At 37.2% G+C, this 14736-nt stretch overlaps 1 protein-coding gene across 1 annotated transcript in view; it reads right to left on the minus strand.

Moving 5' to 3' along the window:
• LOC131974362 (protein unc-13 homolog B-like) overlaps positions 1 to 14736 on the minus strand; it is a 297247-nt gene that overhangs the window by 235738 nt on the left and 46773 nt on the right. Inside the window, exon 3 of the mRNA XM_059336642.1 lies at positions 3306 to 3405. Within this exon, the coding sequence (XP_059192625.1) occupies positions 3306 to 3405 (100 nt within the window). The remainder of the gene's footprint in view (positions 1 to 3305; positions 3406 to 14736) is intronic.

Genomic DNA, 14736 nt, shown 5'->3' on the forward strand with positions numbered 1-14736 from the left:
ACCTCCAAAAAAAAAAGAGAGAAAAATTAAAAGGGGGCCGGTTTAATTGATTTGCTCCCTTTAAAAAACATCTGGGTAACTTCCAGTGAACAATAGGGAAAAACATCCTGAAAATTTCACATTCACCAGCCTAGTATGAGTCATGGATGGCTAGATTGTTGGCAAAATGTGAAAACATGGTCATCATTTCCCATTCTGATTTATGGTGTTGAATAATGAACAGAAAAATGTTTTTTTCATCCTTCAGTGGATGGCAGGAACATAAACATCAGATATGTTTACAGTAAGTTTATACTGTAGGCAACTAAAGGCTGATTTCACAACCCGAGTCCGTTTGGTTCGTCCGAATCAGAGTGAAATTGATACATTTGGTTAATTTTGTATTTAGTCTGGTTTTCTTTCACAGTGCAGAAATATAAGCGGAGCAAATAAAAAAAAATATTTGAAGAGGGGCGTGTACAAGGGTGGAGGGCTGGAAATCTACTCTCTATTTTCTGTTATTGGTTGAAAAATTGGCGTTGAGAAATGTAAACAAAGCAACATGGAACCGAACCAGACAAAGTATGTTTGATTCTAGCGGCTGTAATCTGCTCTGGTGTTCTGACCAAATGATTGTAATGAAACGCTCAGAACGAGCTCCTGTTGAGGCTCCAGGTCTTCAATAATGTGTTGAGACAGCTGTATAATCAGAGAGGGCAAACCATGATGCTCTTACCACTATCTGCTTCTATCACCAAGGTAAATATTAAGTTATTTTGGGCAATATGTTGAGAATTCTGCTATGATGAATTAGCTTTAGCCTAGCGTTAGCCTACAGAGTGAAACGGAAGGACACACATTTCATCTTTATGCTATTATCTTTAATGTACATGTTATGCGAAATAATATCATATTCTAGTAACACTTTATATTAGGGAACACATATTCAACATTGATTAGTTGCTTATTAGAATGCAAAAAAGTAACATATTGGCTCTTAATTAGTCATTATTAAGTAGTTATTAATGCCTTATTCTGCATGGCCTTATTATACAACCAGTGAGCCAGGTCACCGGTAGACTAACATTGGCGCAAAGTGAGCCACTTTGTAGAGTAATAATTGACATTACAATCTACCAATCCTCATCCAATCATCTAAAAGGAGCCACCAGTCAAAGGTCTGGAGAAGGTGGCTATTTGCCGTTTCCATGGTTTCGTTCACAGCCATGTAGAGATTATAAAATCCATACAAAGTAAAGCATATTAAGATCATAACTCATATACAACAACTTCCTTACTTACTACTAATAAGCAATAATTCTGAGGTTATTGAGGGAAAACTCTTAGTTAATGTCTTACTGGTTGTATAATAAGACCATGCAGAATAAGGCATTAATAACTACTTAATAATGACTAATTAAGAGCCAATATGTTACTTATTTGCATGCCAATAAGCAACTAATTAATGTTATGTGTTCCCTAATATAAAGTGTTACCCATATTCTTAATACTTTAAAACATTAGGCATTTACAGCATAGCATTAAATCCTGCTCTCAGACACACATGACCAAACAACTTATCTACAGGTTGTTATCATGTGAAACTGATTGATAGTATCTGATTGTCTGGCTCTGATTTCCATCCACTTTCTTTTGTTTCTTAGAAGCTTTTGTCGCTATCCTGTAATGTCTGATCCCTGTAGGTAAATTACATTAAGGCGACTTCACCCTGTAATTACCTCCGGCCTTTTGGTCATTTGAGACTGATTTTCAGTATAAAAGTGTAACCATTCTTTTGTTCAAGAGAGAACGCTGAGTTCCTTCTCTCCATGCTGCACACAGTAAAGGCTTTGATTCATCACACAAGCTTTCTTCAACATTGCTCTTACAAGCTAATGCCAGTGCAGGTCGCCCACAGTCCACTGTGTTTTGGTCAATTTCCTATAAACCTTTAGACCCTTAACAACATGGATCTAGTGTGACCCGACTAAGTTTTTTTATTCTAAATTAATTGCATCATTCAGTATTGCAGGTTTTCCTCAAATAACTTGTTTTTGATCATCATACATCCTAATTTTATCTTTTCATTTCTTACTTTTTGAATAAAACATTTTTTTTTTAATCACTACGCTTCTAATGGACAATTTCATTTTTGACAAATGTGTGTAAACTTGATGTAACAATACAAAAATGATTTTTCTTCATAAAATTTGAAAGGAAAAATGGATATAATCATCTGTTGTAATAATAATAAAAAAGATATTCAAACACACAGCCAGCAGGAAATAACATGAGGAATGAATGTGGGTCATTTTTGACCCATGTTGTGCATTAGAAGGTGTTCATATGTTGTGCATCAAAGGGTTAATCGGGTCGGATTCTGGTCGGATTACGTTCACAGTGCAATCAAACTGCACTAGGGTCGGTTTGGTCCAGGGTTTTTTTGGTGCACCTGAGTACGATTGGAGCGTTCACAAGCAACCAAATGAACCGTAACAAGGATTTAACCACCAGAGTTCAATTAAAACAGACTCAACTTTGGGTTGTGAAAGCGCCCTCATATGTATAGAAAAGAGCAAAAACAGGAAAGATACTACAGCAGGAATGGGCAACTAAAATGCTGGAGGGGGCCACAGTTTTCATGGACACTACCACAGGGCCACACACTGTAAAAAAAAATCTGTTTAATTTACCGCAAAATACCGGCAGCTGTGGTTGCCAGAAGATCACCGTAAAAAATACAGTGAGCGTATGTAAATGTAAATATCAGCAAAAACGGTAATTTATACTGAATAATCCCATTACTTTTAGTGTGTTTTCTACAGTTTATGGCGGTAGAATTTAAAGTTTTTTACTATTCTTTGATTGAGAGCAATCTGCTACGGTGATGTACAATGTTTAATTTTACGACCTATTTCTGATGCAAATTGACAGTGTTTTACTGTTATTTCTACAAACATTTTTTACAGTGCATATAGGAGCGTGCACTTAACCAGATATGATGAAACTGCAATTTCAAAGCTATTTACACTGCAGTAACTTAACATATTTCATGCTCAAATGCATGTTTAACAGTATAAATAGGAATACAAAAGGTTTGAAGCAAATGAAAAATGACCACTTACTGTGATTTCTTTTTTTTTTCAGTGCAAGAACAGCAGACCAACATTAATGCAAGAAGTCATTTTGTGCATTTTTACACTGCACTTTTAGGATTTCATGCTCAAACGCATGTAGTTGTACTGAGGGCCACTTCAAGTGTACACTTCACAGTGTTAGATGTCAGTAGATGCATTAAGTGAGATGATTTAAAGGGAGAAACTCACAACATGAAGTCTTGTTCCCAACATGGCTGGTCCCCTCGGACCGTGATGGTGGTGCTCTTCACATTCTGCACCTTCAGAGTCACGTAGGCGTTGAACTTGTCTGGGAAAGACGAGAAAAAACATTTTGTGATTCAGATTTTTGCATTTTGATTGAACAGCTGTTTATATATGGGTCAGTGACAAATAAGAGTTGGCAAATGGTGTAACCACAAAAGGATAATAACTATTAAATACGTTATCCACCTACAGTGTATTTAAGCAGACTTATACATATACTCACTTCATTTAAATAAAACGGAGCATTTTCTGAGTATTTCTACATTTCCACATTTCGTCAATATTGAGCAGAACATATTCTGAAAACAAACATTTTTTTCCGAAAGTTTTGATAAATTATGTAAAATGTATCATATAACATAATCTTGCAATGTAAACGTGGATTATATTTTTTCTCATTAAAGTTCACATTTATTTTCCTGTATATAATCAGATTCATATTTTTTTTTAAAAGACTGGTTACACCAACTGACACTGGGTTCGATCACGTCATTGACCCATATTGTATGTTATGATACCAGAATAATTTACTCTAATTCAATAATAGTTTAAAAAGAAGAAGAAATGCAACACCTATTTTGATACCATGGCAAAAAGAAAAGAATTCAGAGGAACACAAAATAGGATTTTTTATTTTTTTTTGTCTCTAGCAGCCGCAGGTTGAGGACCAGTGGATTTTACTTTCAATATTTCATCTGTGTTGAAAATCTGATAACTTTAGTACTTTTATTACTGTAATTGGTAGAGATCATATTAAATGATCCATCAAAGTATTAATACTTTTGACAACTTTAGCTGTAAACGATTTATGGAGAATAATGTGAAAAGGTCTCATGTTACAGAATAGTTCATATAATAGGAACAAAATTACATCTTTTTTTTTTTCCAGAAATACAGTTCTGTGCAAAAGTTATAGGCAGGTGTGGAAAAAATGCTGTAAAATAAAAATGCTTTCAAAAATAGAAAAGTTAACAGTTTATTTCTTTCAATTAACAAAATGCAAAGTGAGTGAATAGAGGACAAAATCTAAATCAATTCTTCTAGACATTTTTTTCAAACCTGCCTAAGACTTTTGCACAATATTATACATTTACTAGTTTATGTGATCTCTTAACTTTTTGGGGGTAAAATTGTCAGATCTAATAAAACAAACATAACTCTTTTTTTTTTGTTCTGTCCTGCTTGTACCATCCTGAGCCTCCAGTGACCCATCACAGTTATTGATTGAACAACAGGAAATATAAATTTCCTCTCTGCATAACAACACAATAAACAGCCATTATTTTTGGAGCAGTGAAGCATCTCTTGAGCTCATAAAAAGAGAAGGAAGGGGAGATAAACAAAGAATAAAAAATACGACCATCAGGGATTTGGCAGACAGGGGAGAAATAATTAAAACTGCCCACAATGGACAAAAACTAAGTAAAGAACACACACACACACACACACACACACACACACACACAGTCAGACAATAGACTTAATGCAGAATGTAATATTATACACTACTATAAAGGAGATAAAGACATTATCCCCTATACAGCTGCAGGATATTATAATATAGTATGTGCCGGATATAATTTTAGCCAGTCCAATACATTACATTTTTCCCTTTAAATCAGAGAGCAGTGTGAAGACTATAAGCCACCGTGGACACCAGACATCAGACAGAATTCATCAGTGAAAGTCAAGTTAAACATCGCAGTCATAACTCATCAAGTACAGTCCTAAAAAAATATATGATAGCCTCGCCGATATGAAATACGGTCAACAAACATGAAGATCTGTCTTCACAAGAGAAACACTAAATCTGACAGAGGTGGGATCAAAATTTGTTTCCACAGTCCACACTTTAAAATAGAGAAAAGTTCATTTAACTCAGGACAACAGGACAAGATCTCCAACCTAAACGACATTGACCGTTTGTCAATACCAAAAATAATGACACATGACAGCTTTCATGGCTCGCTGTTCAGAGCAGAGCTTTCTAAGTGTTTTTTTGTGCATGTGAGAGGTAAATTTGTGTATGTGAGGTAAAATTGTGTATGTGAGACTTTTTTTGTCTATGCGAGAGGTAAAATTCTGTACGTGAGACCAAAAAAAAAGACACAAACTGACTGAAAAAAACACTAAATTACTGAAAAAAGACACAAAATGGCAAAAAAATACACAAAATTACCAAAAAAGACACAAAAATATTTAAAAAAGACACAAAATTACCCAAAAAAGACACAAAATGACAGAAAAAAGCGTAATTACTTAAAAAAAGAAACAAAATGACCAAAAAAAGACACAGAATTACCAAAAAAGACACAAAATGACCCAAAAGACACAAAATGACAGAAAAAAACCTAAATTACTTAAAAAAAGACAAAAAAATAACCCAAAAAAGACACAAAATTACCAAGAAAAGTAATTAAAGGGACCTTCCACACACAACACAGTAAAGTGCCATTCATATAAAACTCACATTAAACTTTCATATCAAGGTGGGGGCCACAAAATATCGTCACGAGGGCCGTAATTGGCCCGCGGGCCGCGAGTTTGAGACCCATGCTTTAAGTATGCTTTCACCAGCTGCCTGCATTATACATGGTGTCTGTAAATGTAAAGTGTAAAAATCCAACATGTGAATCGTCTATATTCAATCTCTCAGGACGAAAGCGGAAGGCCGAAGACAGAAATGAACAAGTGCACCTTAAATAACTGTGCCGTGTGACTTCTAATGGTGCTCATTTGTGAGATGGTGTCACTGTTAACCGTGGAAGCGCTGAACAGGGAACATTTTGTACCGAGAAAAAGCCACTTCAGACAGAGAATCAGACTCTCATTACATTTTCATTTTCTCATCACGCGCTGATGGCTGAACAGAGCACCGTGCGACCCTTCCCCTTCTTCTCTGTGACACGGATCCATTCTCAGCATTGATCCGTGCAGCCTTAATATATTCATATTCATTCATGTTAAAGCTGCATCTGGTTTTTCTACAGCTGCTGCAGGGATAATAGCCCGCTCTGATTCCTGGAAGTTCCTCCTTGTTCCCACTGAGGGGATGAATGTATTATTCTATAATGTGGGCATTGTGGAGCACTTTGATGTTAATGGATATCTCAAAATAACTTTTCCCTCTTTTACTGTAACTACTGTAAACTTGCATCTGTTTTTTCTTCTATTTGTTCACAGCCCCAATCATATCAGGTTGGACATCAGGTTTATCATCATATAGAACCCTAACTAGGTGGTTTAAAAACTAAATAGCTCAGTGAGCTTTCTACATTTTAATGCCTCAGCTCCTAACGCCCTGTTTAGACAGCCAACTTTCTCTTTACGCTTCCTACGGGACATTTTCTCCCATTCTTCTTTGTGTTTTTGTCTAAAGTTTTATGTATATTTTCCACCTAATATTTGAACCTATAATCGCCAATCAGATTTTTTTTTTCCTGATGAACCACAAAGGCCAAAGACAGACTTTGACAAAAATTCCTATTGGCCTGTCCACCCCTGACTGGGGATAAAAACAGACATGGCAGCAGTCCATTATTGTTCGCTGGTTGAGCTTTAGTGTGCTCAGTTTTTCACCGAAAACAAAGCAATTGAGAAAACAGAAGTGTGGATGAATTAATGGCTGAGAAGACAGAAAAGTTATGGCTTATAACAGACCTGGGTATTGGACGGCCCGCGGGCCACATCCGGCCAGTTGGCTTTCCTTGTCCGGCCCACGTGAGGTTACCCAGAAATTACAAATCAATACAACCGCAGTGCTTTTATTTTGAAAGTTTACGTATATCTGCCTGCATGCATACCCACCTGCACTGAGTTACCTAGGTAACCTTGTTAAAACCACGTATTGCTTTGTGCATAAAGTTAATAAATCCCTTTTTTCTGCATAACATACATGCTCTATATTGTTTTTGTGGTTTGTATGTTTAGTAGCATTCCTGGCTGAATGACGGTCGACTCTTTAACTGATAGTTCACAAGATTTATTTTAAATCGTATCTCCATGAAAATAAAAAATAAGACATTCCTTGGTCACCTTGTGAATCCACCATAAGAGCTACGAGGTTGTTAGCTAATTAGCACAATTAGCACTTGAGCTAACAAGCACTTTTACTATAGTTAAGACAACAAATATAGCCACTAATATATATGACAGAAGAAAATAAACTTTAACAAACCTTGTGTCCTGTCAGTCAGCCACTATAAAAGCATTTTTGATACTTTACATCAACTTTATATGAATTATGACTCACTCGTTATTATTTACCGTTTGTTTTTCATTTAACCGTTACACCTGTTATTTCCTGTCACTACCTTCCAAAATAAAAGCACCCGTGTCACAGTGTACGGCACCTTTTCTAAATAAAAGCATCACAACATTGTAAAACACCTAGAAAATATACAAACATGAAAAACAAAGCTATATAAGCTATATAATAACACCAATAGGAACCTTGCTAAAGGTCATTTACAGTTGTGTTTAAAATAAATGGAAAATTTATGTAGTGATTGGAGTATTTACTACTTTTTACTGCTATATTTGATTTACTCCACATTAACAGTCTTATCATAACATGCATTCTTATCAGTAGCAGCTCAAAAACAGATCATTTACTGCATTTTATAAGGCAATTAAATTAATATTGAGCAGAATTTTGTTCAAAGTTTTCGTCCTGCCCCCGCAAATTGCGTGATATTGGTCATGTGGATCTGGAACCTTGGGAAAATTAATTGCCCACCCCTGGCTTATAAATTCAGCCTCATGAGATGGAAATAAAGCTTTATCGTAAGTCTCAAACTGGGCGAGAGCAGGCTGATGCTACTAGCTAACATGATGGTGAGTCATATTTACAATGCAACACTGGTGAGGCTCTGATTCAGGCTGTAGCATCAAGATTATTTATGTAAACCCTCTCACACTACAGGACCATGTGAGCACATAATCAGTCCAAAGCGTCTTCAAATCAGGAGCGTCCCCGCGATGGTCAGCAGGGGCTAATTAGGCCCTCAAATGGCCCGTCAGATTAGAAAATAACAGTTTAAAAAAATGTACTGTATGTTTTCCTTGAAAGAAAGAAGGACCTTAACTCAATGTCCTCCTCAGAGGCAAAATCAGGAGTGTGTGTGTGTGTTTTTATCTGTGTGAGTGTGTCCTTCCATCTACCCCACAGTGATCAGCATAATCAGCATAAACCAAGGAGGTCTGAGCCACCAACCACCTAATCCTTCCTTGATTACCTGCCTCAAGCAGCCCACTCTTCACAGGAGCAGAGAGCCCGATGTGCAGCACGCTGATAGAGCACGTCGCTGTGTGTTTGTGTGTCGTAACACATCTGTGTTGTCAATCTTACGGCCACTTGTTTGTGAAGAGGGGCCAGTGAACTGAGGGCAACATCAGTGGATTTGGGGTGAAGATGAGGTGAGGGACGTGATCAGTCAGCCGCATAAATTAATACATTATATTCAGGGTTTGGTTCCAATATGCAGCGAGCAATTTAGACGAGCCAACAAGTTGTTAAAATACCTGGATTCATTAAGCTCTGAGTCCTAATGAAGTCTTAATGAACCTCTTAGCATATGCATCTCCTCCTCCTTATCAGCACAATGCACTCTGCAAGGATTCTGGTTGTTATTCAAGCAAGTAAAAGGAACTTTTAACTGGTTGTGAAACACACACATGCCCATGCACACACACACGTTTAACACTGATGCCTCTGTCTGACCTGGCTTTTTTTTTTGTATGTGTCTGTTGCAAAACCTGTGTGTCCAGTTATCTTCTCTGCAGGTGGTTTACCTGAAGGCAGGAGTTGGTGGTTTGACAGTTAGTTGCAAACCAAGAGGACATGTCTGCTGAGCAGAGAGACACAAGACGGCTCTGTCCAGCGACATGACTCGTGGACACATGTTGAATAAACGGACATATCAGCAGATCTAAAGGAGACAACGTCTGCTTAAAGATCAATCACATTCTTGGTAAACTTTTGTTATGCTGTAAAACAGGGTTTAGGGAAAATAGAGTGTGTTCAGACTTCGTGAACTGAGCTTAGGTTGTTTGTTTTTTTGTGTATTTATTTTTATTGTTTTCATAACAGAAAAATATAAACAAATTATATATACAAATTAGAGATAGTTGGTGGAGCTACACAGAACAATACATGTTTGTTTTTTTGTTTTTTTTGACAGAGTTTTTGACATTAGACAAACAAAACAAGGGTATAGCATAAATGGCACAGCAATAGAATAACACTAATTCAGTTTTTAGACATTAAATCCAGAAAAGGTTGCCATATTTTAAAAAAGACATCCTCTTTAGTAGATATTATGTACCTGATTTTCTCCAAGTGTATTACATTTCCCAGCTCTCTCAACCACATTTCCAGTGTACGAGCCCTTTCAGATTTCCAAGATTGTAGAATTAACTTTCTGGCTAACAATGTTGAAAGGGAGATAGCCTTAGCTTCATAACTACTTTTTACACTATCTGGATTAGCCACTCCAAACAACACAGTGAACAGGTCTGGGTTACATGGATGATTAAGGGCCTTAGTGAAGAACTCAAACAAGGATGACCAGAATGGTTGTAGCTTATGACACGAAAAAAATAAGTGGGATAGTGTTCCTTCTTCGCTTTGACACCTAATACATTGGGGTGACACATTCCGAAATATTTTCTGTAGTCTTGAGGGAGAATAATGTAGTCTATGTACTACCTTGAATTGTATCAAATGATGTCTTGCATTAATTGAGCTACCATGGATATTCTTGATACAATTCTCCCATATCTCAACTGAAATTTCCCTATCTAATTCTCTCCCCCAAGCCTCTTTAAATTTGTCCGACGATGTGTTATTCACATTCTGTATGATTCCATACAGTTTAGATATTGCCCCTGAGCTTAGGTTGTTGTCGGGGAAACATAAATTGAACCCAGAGACTGTAACCACACAATTCTTTACTTATTGTCATAAAATGAAGTTAAACTGTGAACTCTGACATCTCCTGCTCATCATTCCCCATCAAACGATCGGCACGGAGAAATAGGTGAGAGGAATTTGTGTTGGAGTCAGATCAATTAATTTTAAAGGTCTCCTCAATCCTATTTCCCAACATCTGTGAGGTGTTGGAGGTCCAGCAAGAGGTGGAGAGTCCCTGGCCAGCAGCAACACCTTGGTCTACTATGAGTCAACATTGTCATCACACTCTTAAAGGCCAAACCCTTTTTCTGGGCCCACCGGATGAAATGGAGACATGGGAGAACCAGAACCAAGACTTATTGGGGTAGACTGATAGACCCTACTGCAGTAAAATTAGAGGTTTTCTAAAGGGAGCCTGGTGAATATGGAAACACTAGCTTACCGTATTTCCTTAATTTAATGCCGAGCCCCTATTAATGACCGGCCTCGTTTAGTAACTGGGTGTAAAAACAATTTTTAGTAAATAAAATAAGCCGGGTGTCTTACCGGTGTTATGTCAAAGTCTGTTCCCCCGTCGATATGTGTCCCCCTTACCTTAACCTGCACCAACCTGACCCCTGACCCCAACCAGTCCTCCTTTAAGTTGTTAACATGAGCCCAAGTTTACCTTAACCCCAAACAGTTCTCTCTACAAGGCCTAACCTTAAACTGAAATCCTAACTCCAACCGCGGAGTTGATGCTACAGAGAACACCATTCAGGAAACATCATTTGACAGTAACAGATTTCAACACAACACCTTTATTTTGAAGTTTGGCCACACAAGTTAGTACTGTAGGTAAATATGGTTGTTTCTCCCGCTGTCCTAGTCATTCTCTGTAAAGTCGAGCCGTTTACGCACGTTCTTCTGGGCTTTTTAGTAGTTTAGACATTTTAAATCCTGCTTAAAATGAACATTCAGCGTGCTGTTCATTGTTTGTTTACATCCGAGTACTTCCAATATGGCCGACATCCGGGTAACTGGCTACAATGCACTGTGTAAAACACTCTAAAAAGTGATTTTCTTTTTTTAATAAAAGCCTCCTTCAAATAATAGCCTGCCCCTATTATTAGCCGGGTCCCAAACTGATTTTTTATTAATAGAAGCCCCGGCTACTATTTGAGGAAATACAGTATGTCCACAGGCAGCACCCAAACTCAACACAAAATTCAAGTTCTTTGATATTATACTTGGTGAAAATCTCCCTGCAGCTCTTTGTGAATTCATCATCCTGCTTTAATGAAACATCACCGGGAGAAGCAACACTCCACAACAACTGAGCACCGGATGACCCCCGCACATCTTAATCCTGATTTATGCAGCGAGGGTTGACTGAGCACTTGACCTGCTTTATATTCATACACTTACACACATCCACACACCTGGGAGCCTCCTGGTACAGTCAGACGTGTTGCCTACAGGAACAGGACAACACCACTGAAGAGCATGTCCAGACTTTCAGAAAAATGCTATTTGATTCAGGCCCCGTTTACACAAGGACGCTTACGGGTAAAAACGCCAAAATATTTTATGGGAAGTGCCTTTCGTTTAGATGGTGACGGCATTTTGGGGGCTTAAAAACAATAATCCGCTCCGCCGTAGCGTGTCCGTCTACACTGCCAAGACACAAAACTCTGCTCAGATCTGCTCACTACGTCACATACATGCTCCAGTACAGGAAATAAACAAACATGTGGGATTATTTCCATGCGTGGGACCTTCAAGCTGCTCTGGCAGCTCTAATAAACTTACAGGAGTCTTTCCACCAAACGTACAGGATATGTACAGATAGTATTAGTGAACAGAGAAGGATCTGGAATTACCTCTATCACATTTTGGATGCACCAGTTGGTGGGAGGTGAGCCAAACGGCTTTCGGCGAGACCTGGGAGATCTAGTGGATGGTGGAGAACTTTGTGGAAGGAGTAGCTGATGAAAATGTGTGGCGGGAAAACTTCCACATGCCCAAAGATGCTCTTATCGCTTTAACACAGGGGTCTCAAACTGAAAATACCTGGGGGTCGCTGGAGACAGTATCAAAATGACCAAAGACACAAAATGACAGAAAAAAACTAAAATACTTTAAAAAAGCATGCATACCCAATCCAATTCACACACTTTTGCGTCACCGTATGCAGTAGATTTCCTCCTGAAAATGCTCGTCTAAACGCGGAATAAAAAGTGAAGACGCGACGCCACTTTTGCGTCTTCTGTTCAGACTGTCGTCATGTAAACGGAGCCTTAGTTAATTTTAAAGATTATTTTTTGGCATTTTGTTGCTTTATTGATAGTGAGAGATAGAAATGGGGTGATAGAGGGGAAGACATGCGGCAAAGGGAGCTCAGGCCGGATTCGAACCCGGCTCCGCTGCAGCACACGGCATACATGGTAAGCGCTCTACCGGTGTGAGCCACCGGGACGCCCCCTGCCTTAGTTAATTTTGACTTCACTGGCTATGCTAAAAACACAAACATCAGTCTCCCAGTCCGTCACTTCAACTCCACCAACACTTAAAATATACAATTGAAAGCAACCACAAGCCATTATAGATGGATTTCCGACTAACTGATCAAAGTGCATGGGGATGTGGTTTGATATGCTTTGAAGCCGGATGTTGGCAAAGATTAAATACATTATTTTCTATAATGTAATCTTTATCATTACTAGTTAGAACTTGGCTCTGAGAAAGATTTATTAAAGGAATAGTTTGACATGTTGGAAAATCTGCTAATTCACTTTCTTGCAGAGAATTTTCTTATAAAGATCAGTTCAACTCTCATATATTTCACAATCAATATGAAGCTGCCACAACCAGCTGGTTATTTAAACAATCCCAATTTCTATACATATGAAATTTACATAATAAACTTAAATTTTATTTTAGCAAAGTATTACATCCATAAAATTATTTGGCTTCAAAGACAACCCTTTTTTTTTTTTTTTTTTACATATGTACCGAGCAACTATTGAAAACGTAACTCACAAATTATAAATTGGCAAAAAACTATTGGATCATTTAGACTTTTCTGATTTATTCAAAGTGTTTAGCAAACCCTTTAGGATTTTGGTTATTCCTCTTTTATTTCTCTACATTTTGTTTATTTGTCGTACGATTTAATTAACATATATTTTATTTTTATAATATGAAATATATTTTTCTCATGAAATTCTGGATAATACATACCCCATATCTGTTTTTATCTTAGCACAAAGACTGAAAATAAGAGTACAACACAGCTGGCCTTCCTCTAAATGTAACAAAATCTGACTTAAGCTTACAAATTGAGAGAGAAGTCTGGCTTTTCCACAATAGTGGAATAACTGTCCAATCAGAAAAGCTATCTCAGTGTCCACTATTGAAACTCATTAAACCTCATTTTTATTTTGTTTGTGTTTGCTTTATGCTTTTATTCTAGATTTACACCTAAAAGATTTAATTCAGTCCTTTATCTTTGTTGCATTGAACCTATTTTAATTTGTAAATTGTTTTGTATATTTTGTGTTTTAAAGTCTAAACATCACTGCATCAACTTGTTTTGAAATATGCTATTAAAATAAAATGCATTATTATTGTTATTATTAATTGTCATGTTATATTTTACACTTATTTAATCTATGCAATTTGTGCATCTACTTTGCCCGGAGCACTACCAATATTTTCCAGATGTTTTTTTTATTTTTTTTTATAATATTTTTTTATTGGAAATCAGCATTCATAAGCATCAATACAAGACATAAGTCATTCCACAGCTGTTTTCCACATATTTGTTTTTTAATACATAGTATTATAATAATCAACCTGGTCTCACAGGAATCTGTGAATAAGCCACTGATTCGCTTAACTCAAAATCCGTGGAATAGCCACGGAATCCCTCATATTTCCGTGAAACTGACACGGATTTCGCCACAATGCAAGTTAATGACAGTCATATCCCGTGGCTATTCCAACATACAAAGTGATTATGTACATTCACTGAGTGAATATTTAGAAAATAAAACATATATTTCTCGCTAGAAATGTGATCAAAATCCATTTTTATGCAGAAACTAAGTCAAAATATAAATTTTTTTTTTGTCCGCCATGTTTTTTGTTCTGACCGCCGGGACCTTGAAAGTCACGTGACTTGGTACAAACCAATAGGAAAAAATATTAACTTGCATTGTAGCGAACTTTTTTGACTTAAGCAAATCCGTGGCTATTTCACGGATTCCTGTGAGACCAGGTTCGTATCGTATATATGTCACATCACAGATCTTTGACATTTAGAGGTAGTATTTTTGAAAAAAACATCATAAATGTGTTCTATGTGGTCCACTTCCCCCATACTTTTCCTTTAAGGATAACTGGGTCTGGGTTCTAATGGGTAAAGGTGCAGCACCATCATCTCCAGCTGTGGGTCAGGACCAGATAGTACAGAGGAAT

Source organism: Centropristis striata, chromosome 7, assembly GCF_030273125.1.
Source record: "Centropristis striata isolate RG_2023a ecotype Rhode Island chromosome 7, C.striata_1.0, whole genome shotgun sequence".
In the NCBI taxonomy this organism is placed as follows: domain Eukaryota; kingdom Metazoa; phylum Chordata; class Actinopteri; order Perciformes; family Serranidae; genus Centropristis; species Centropristis striata.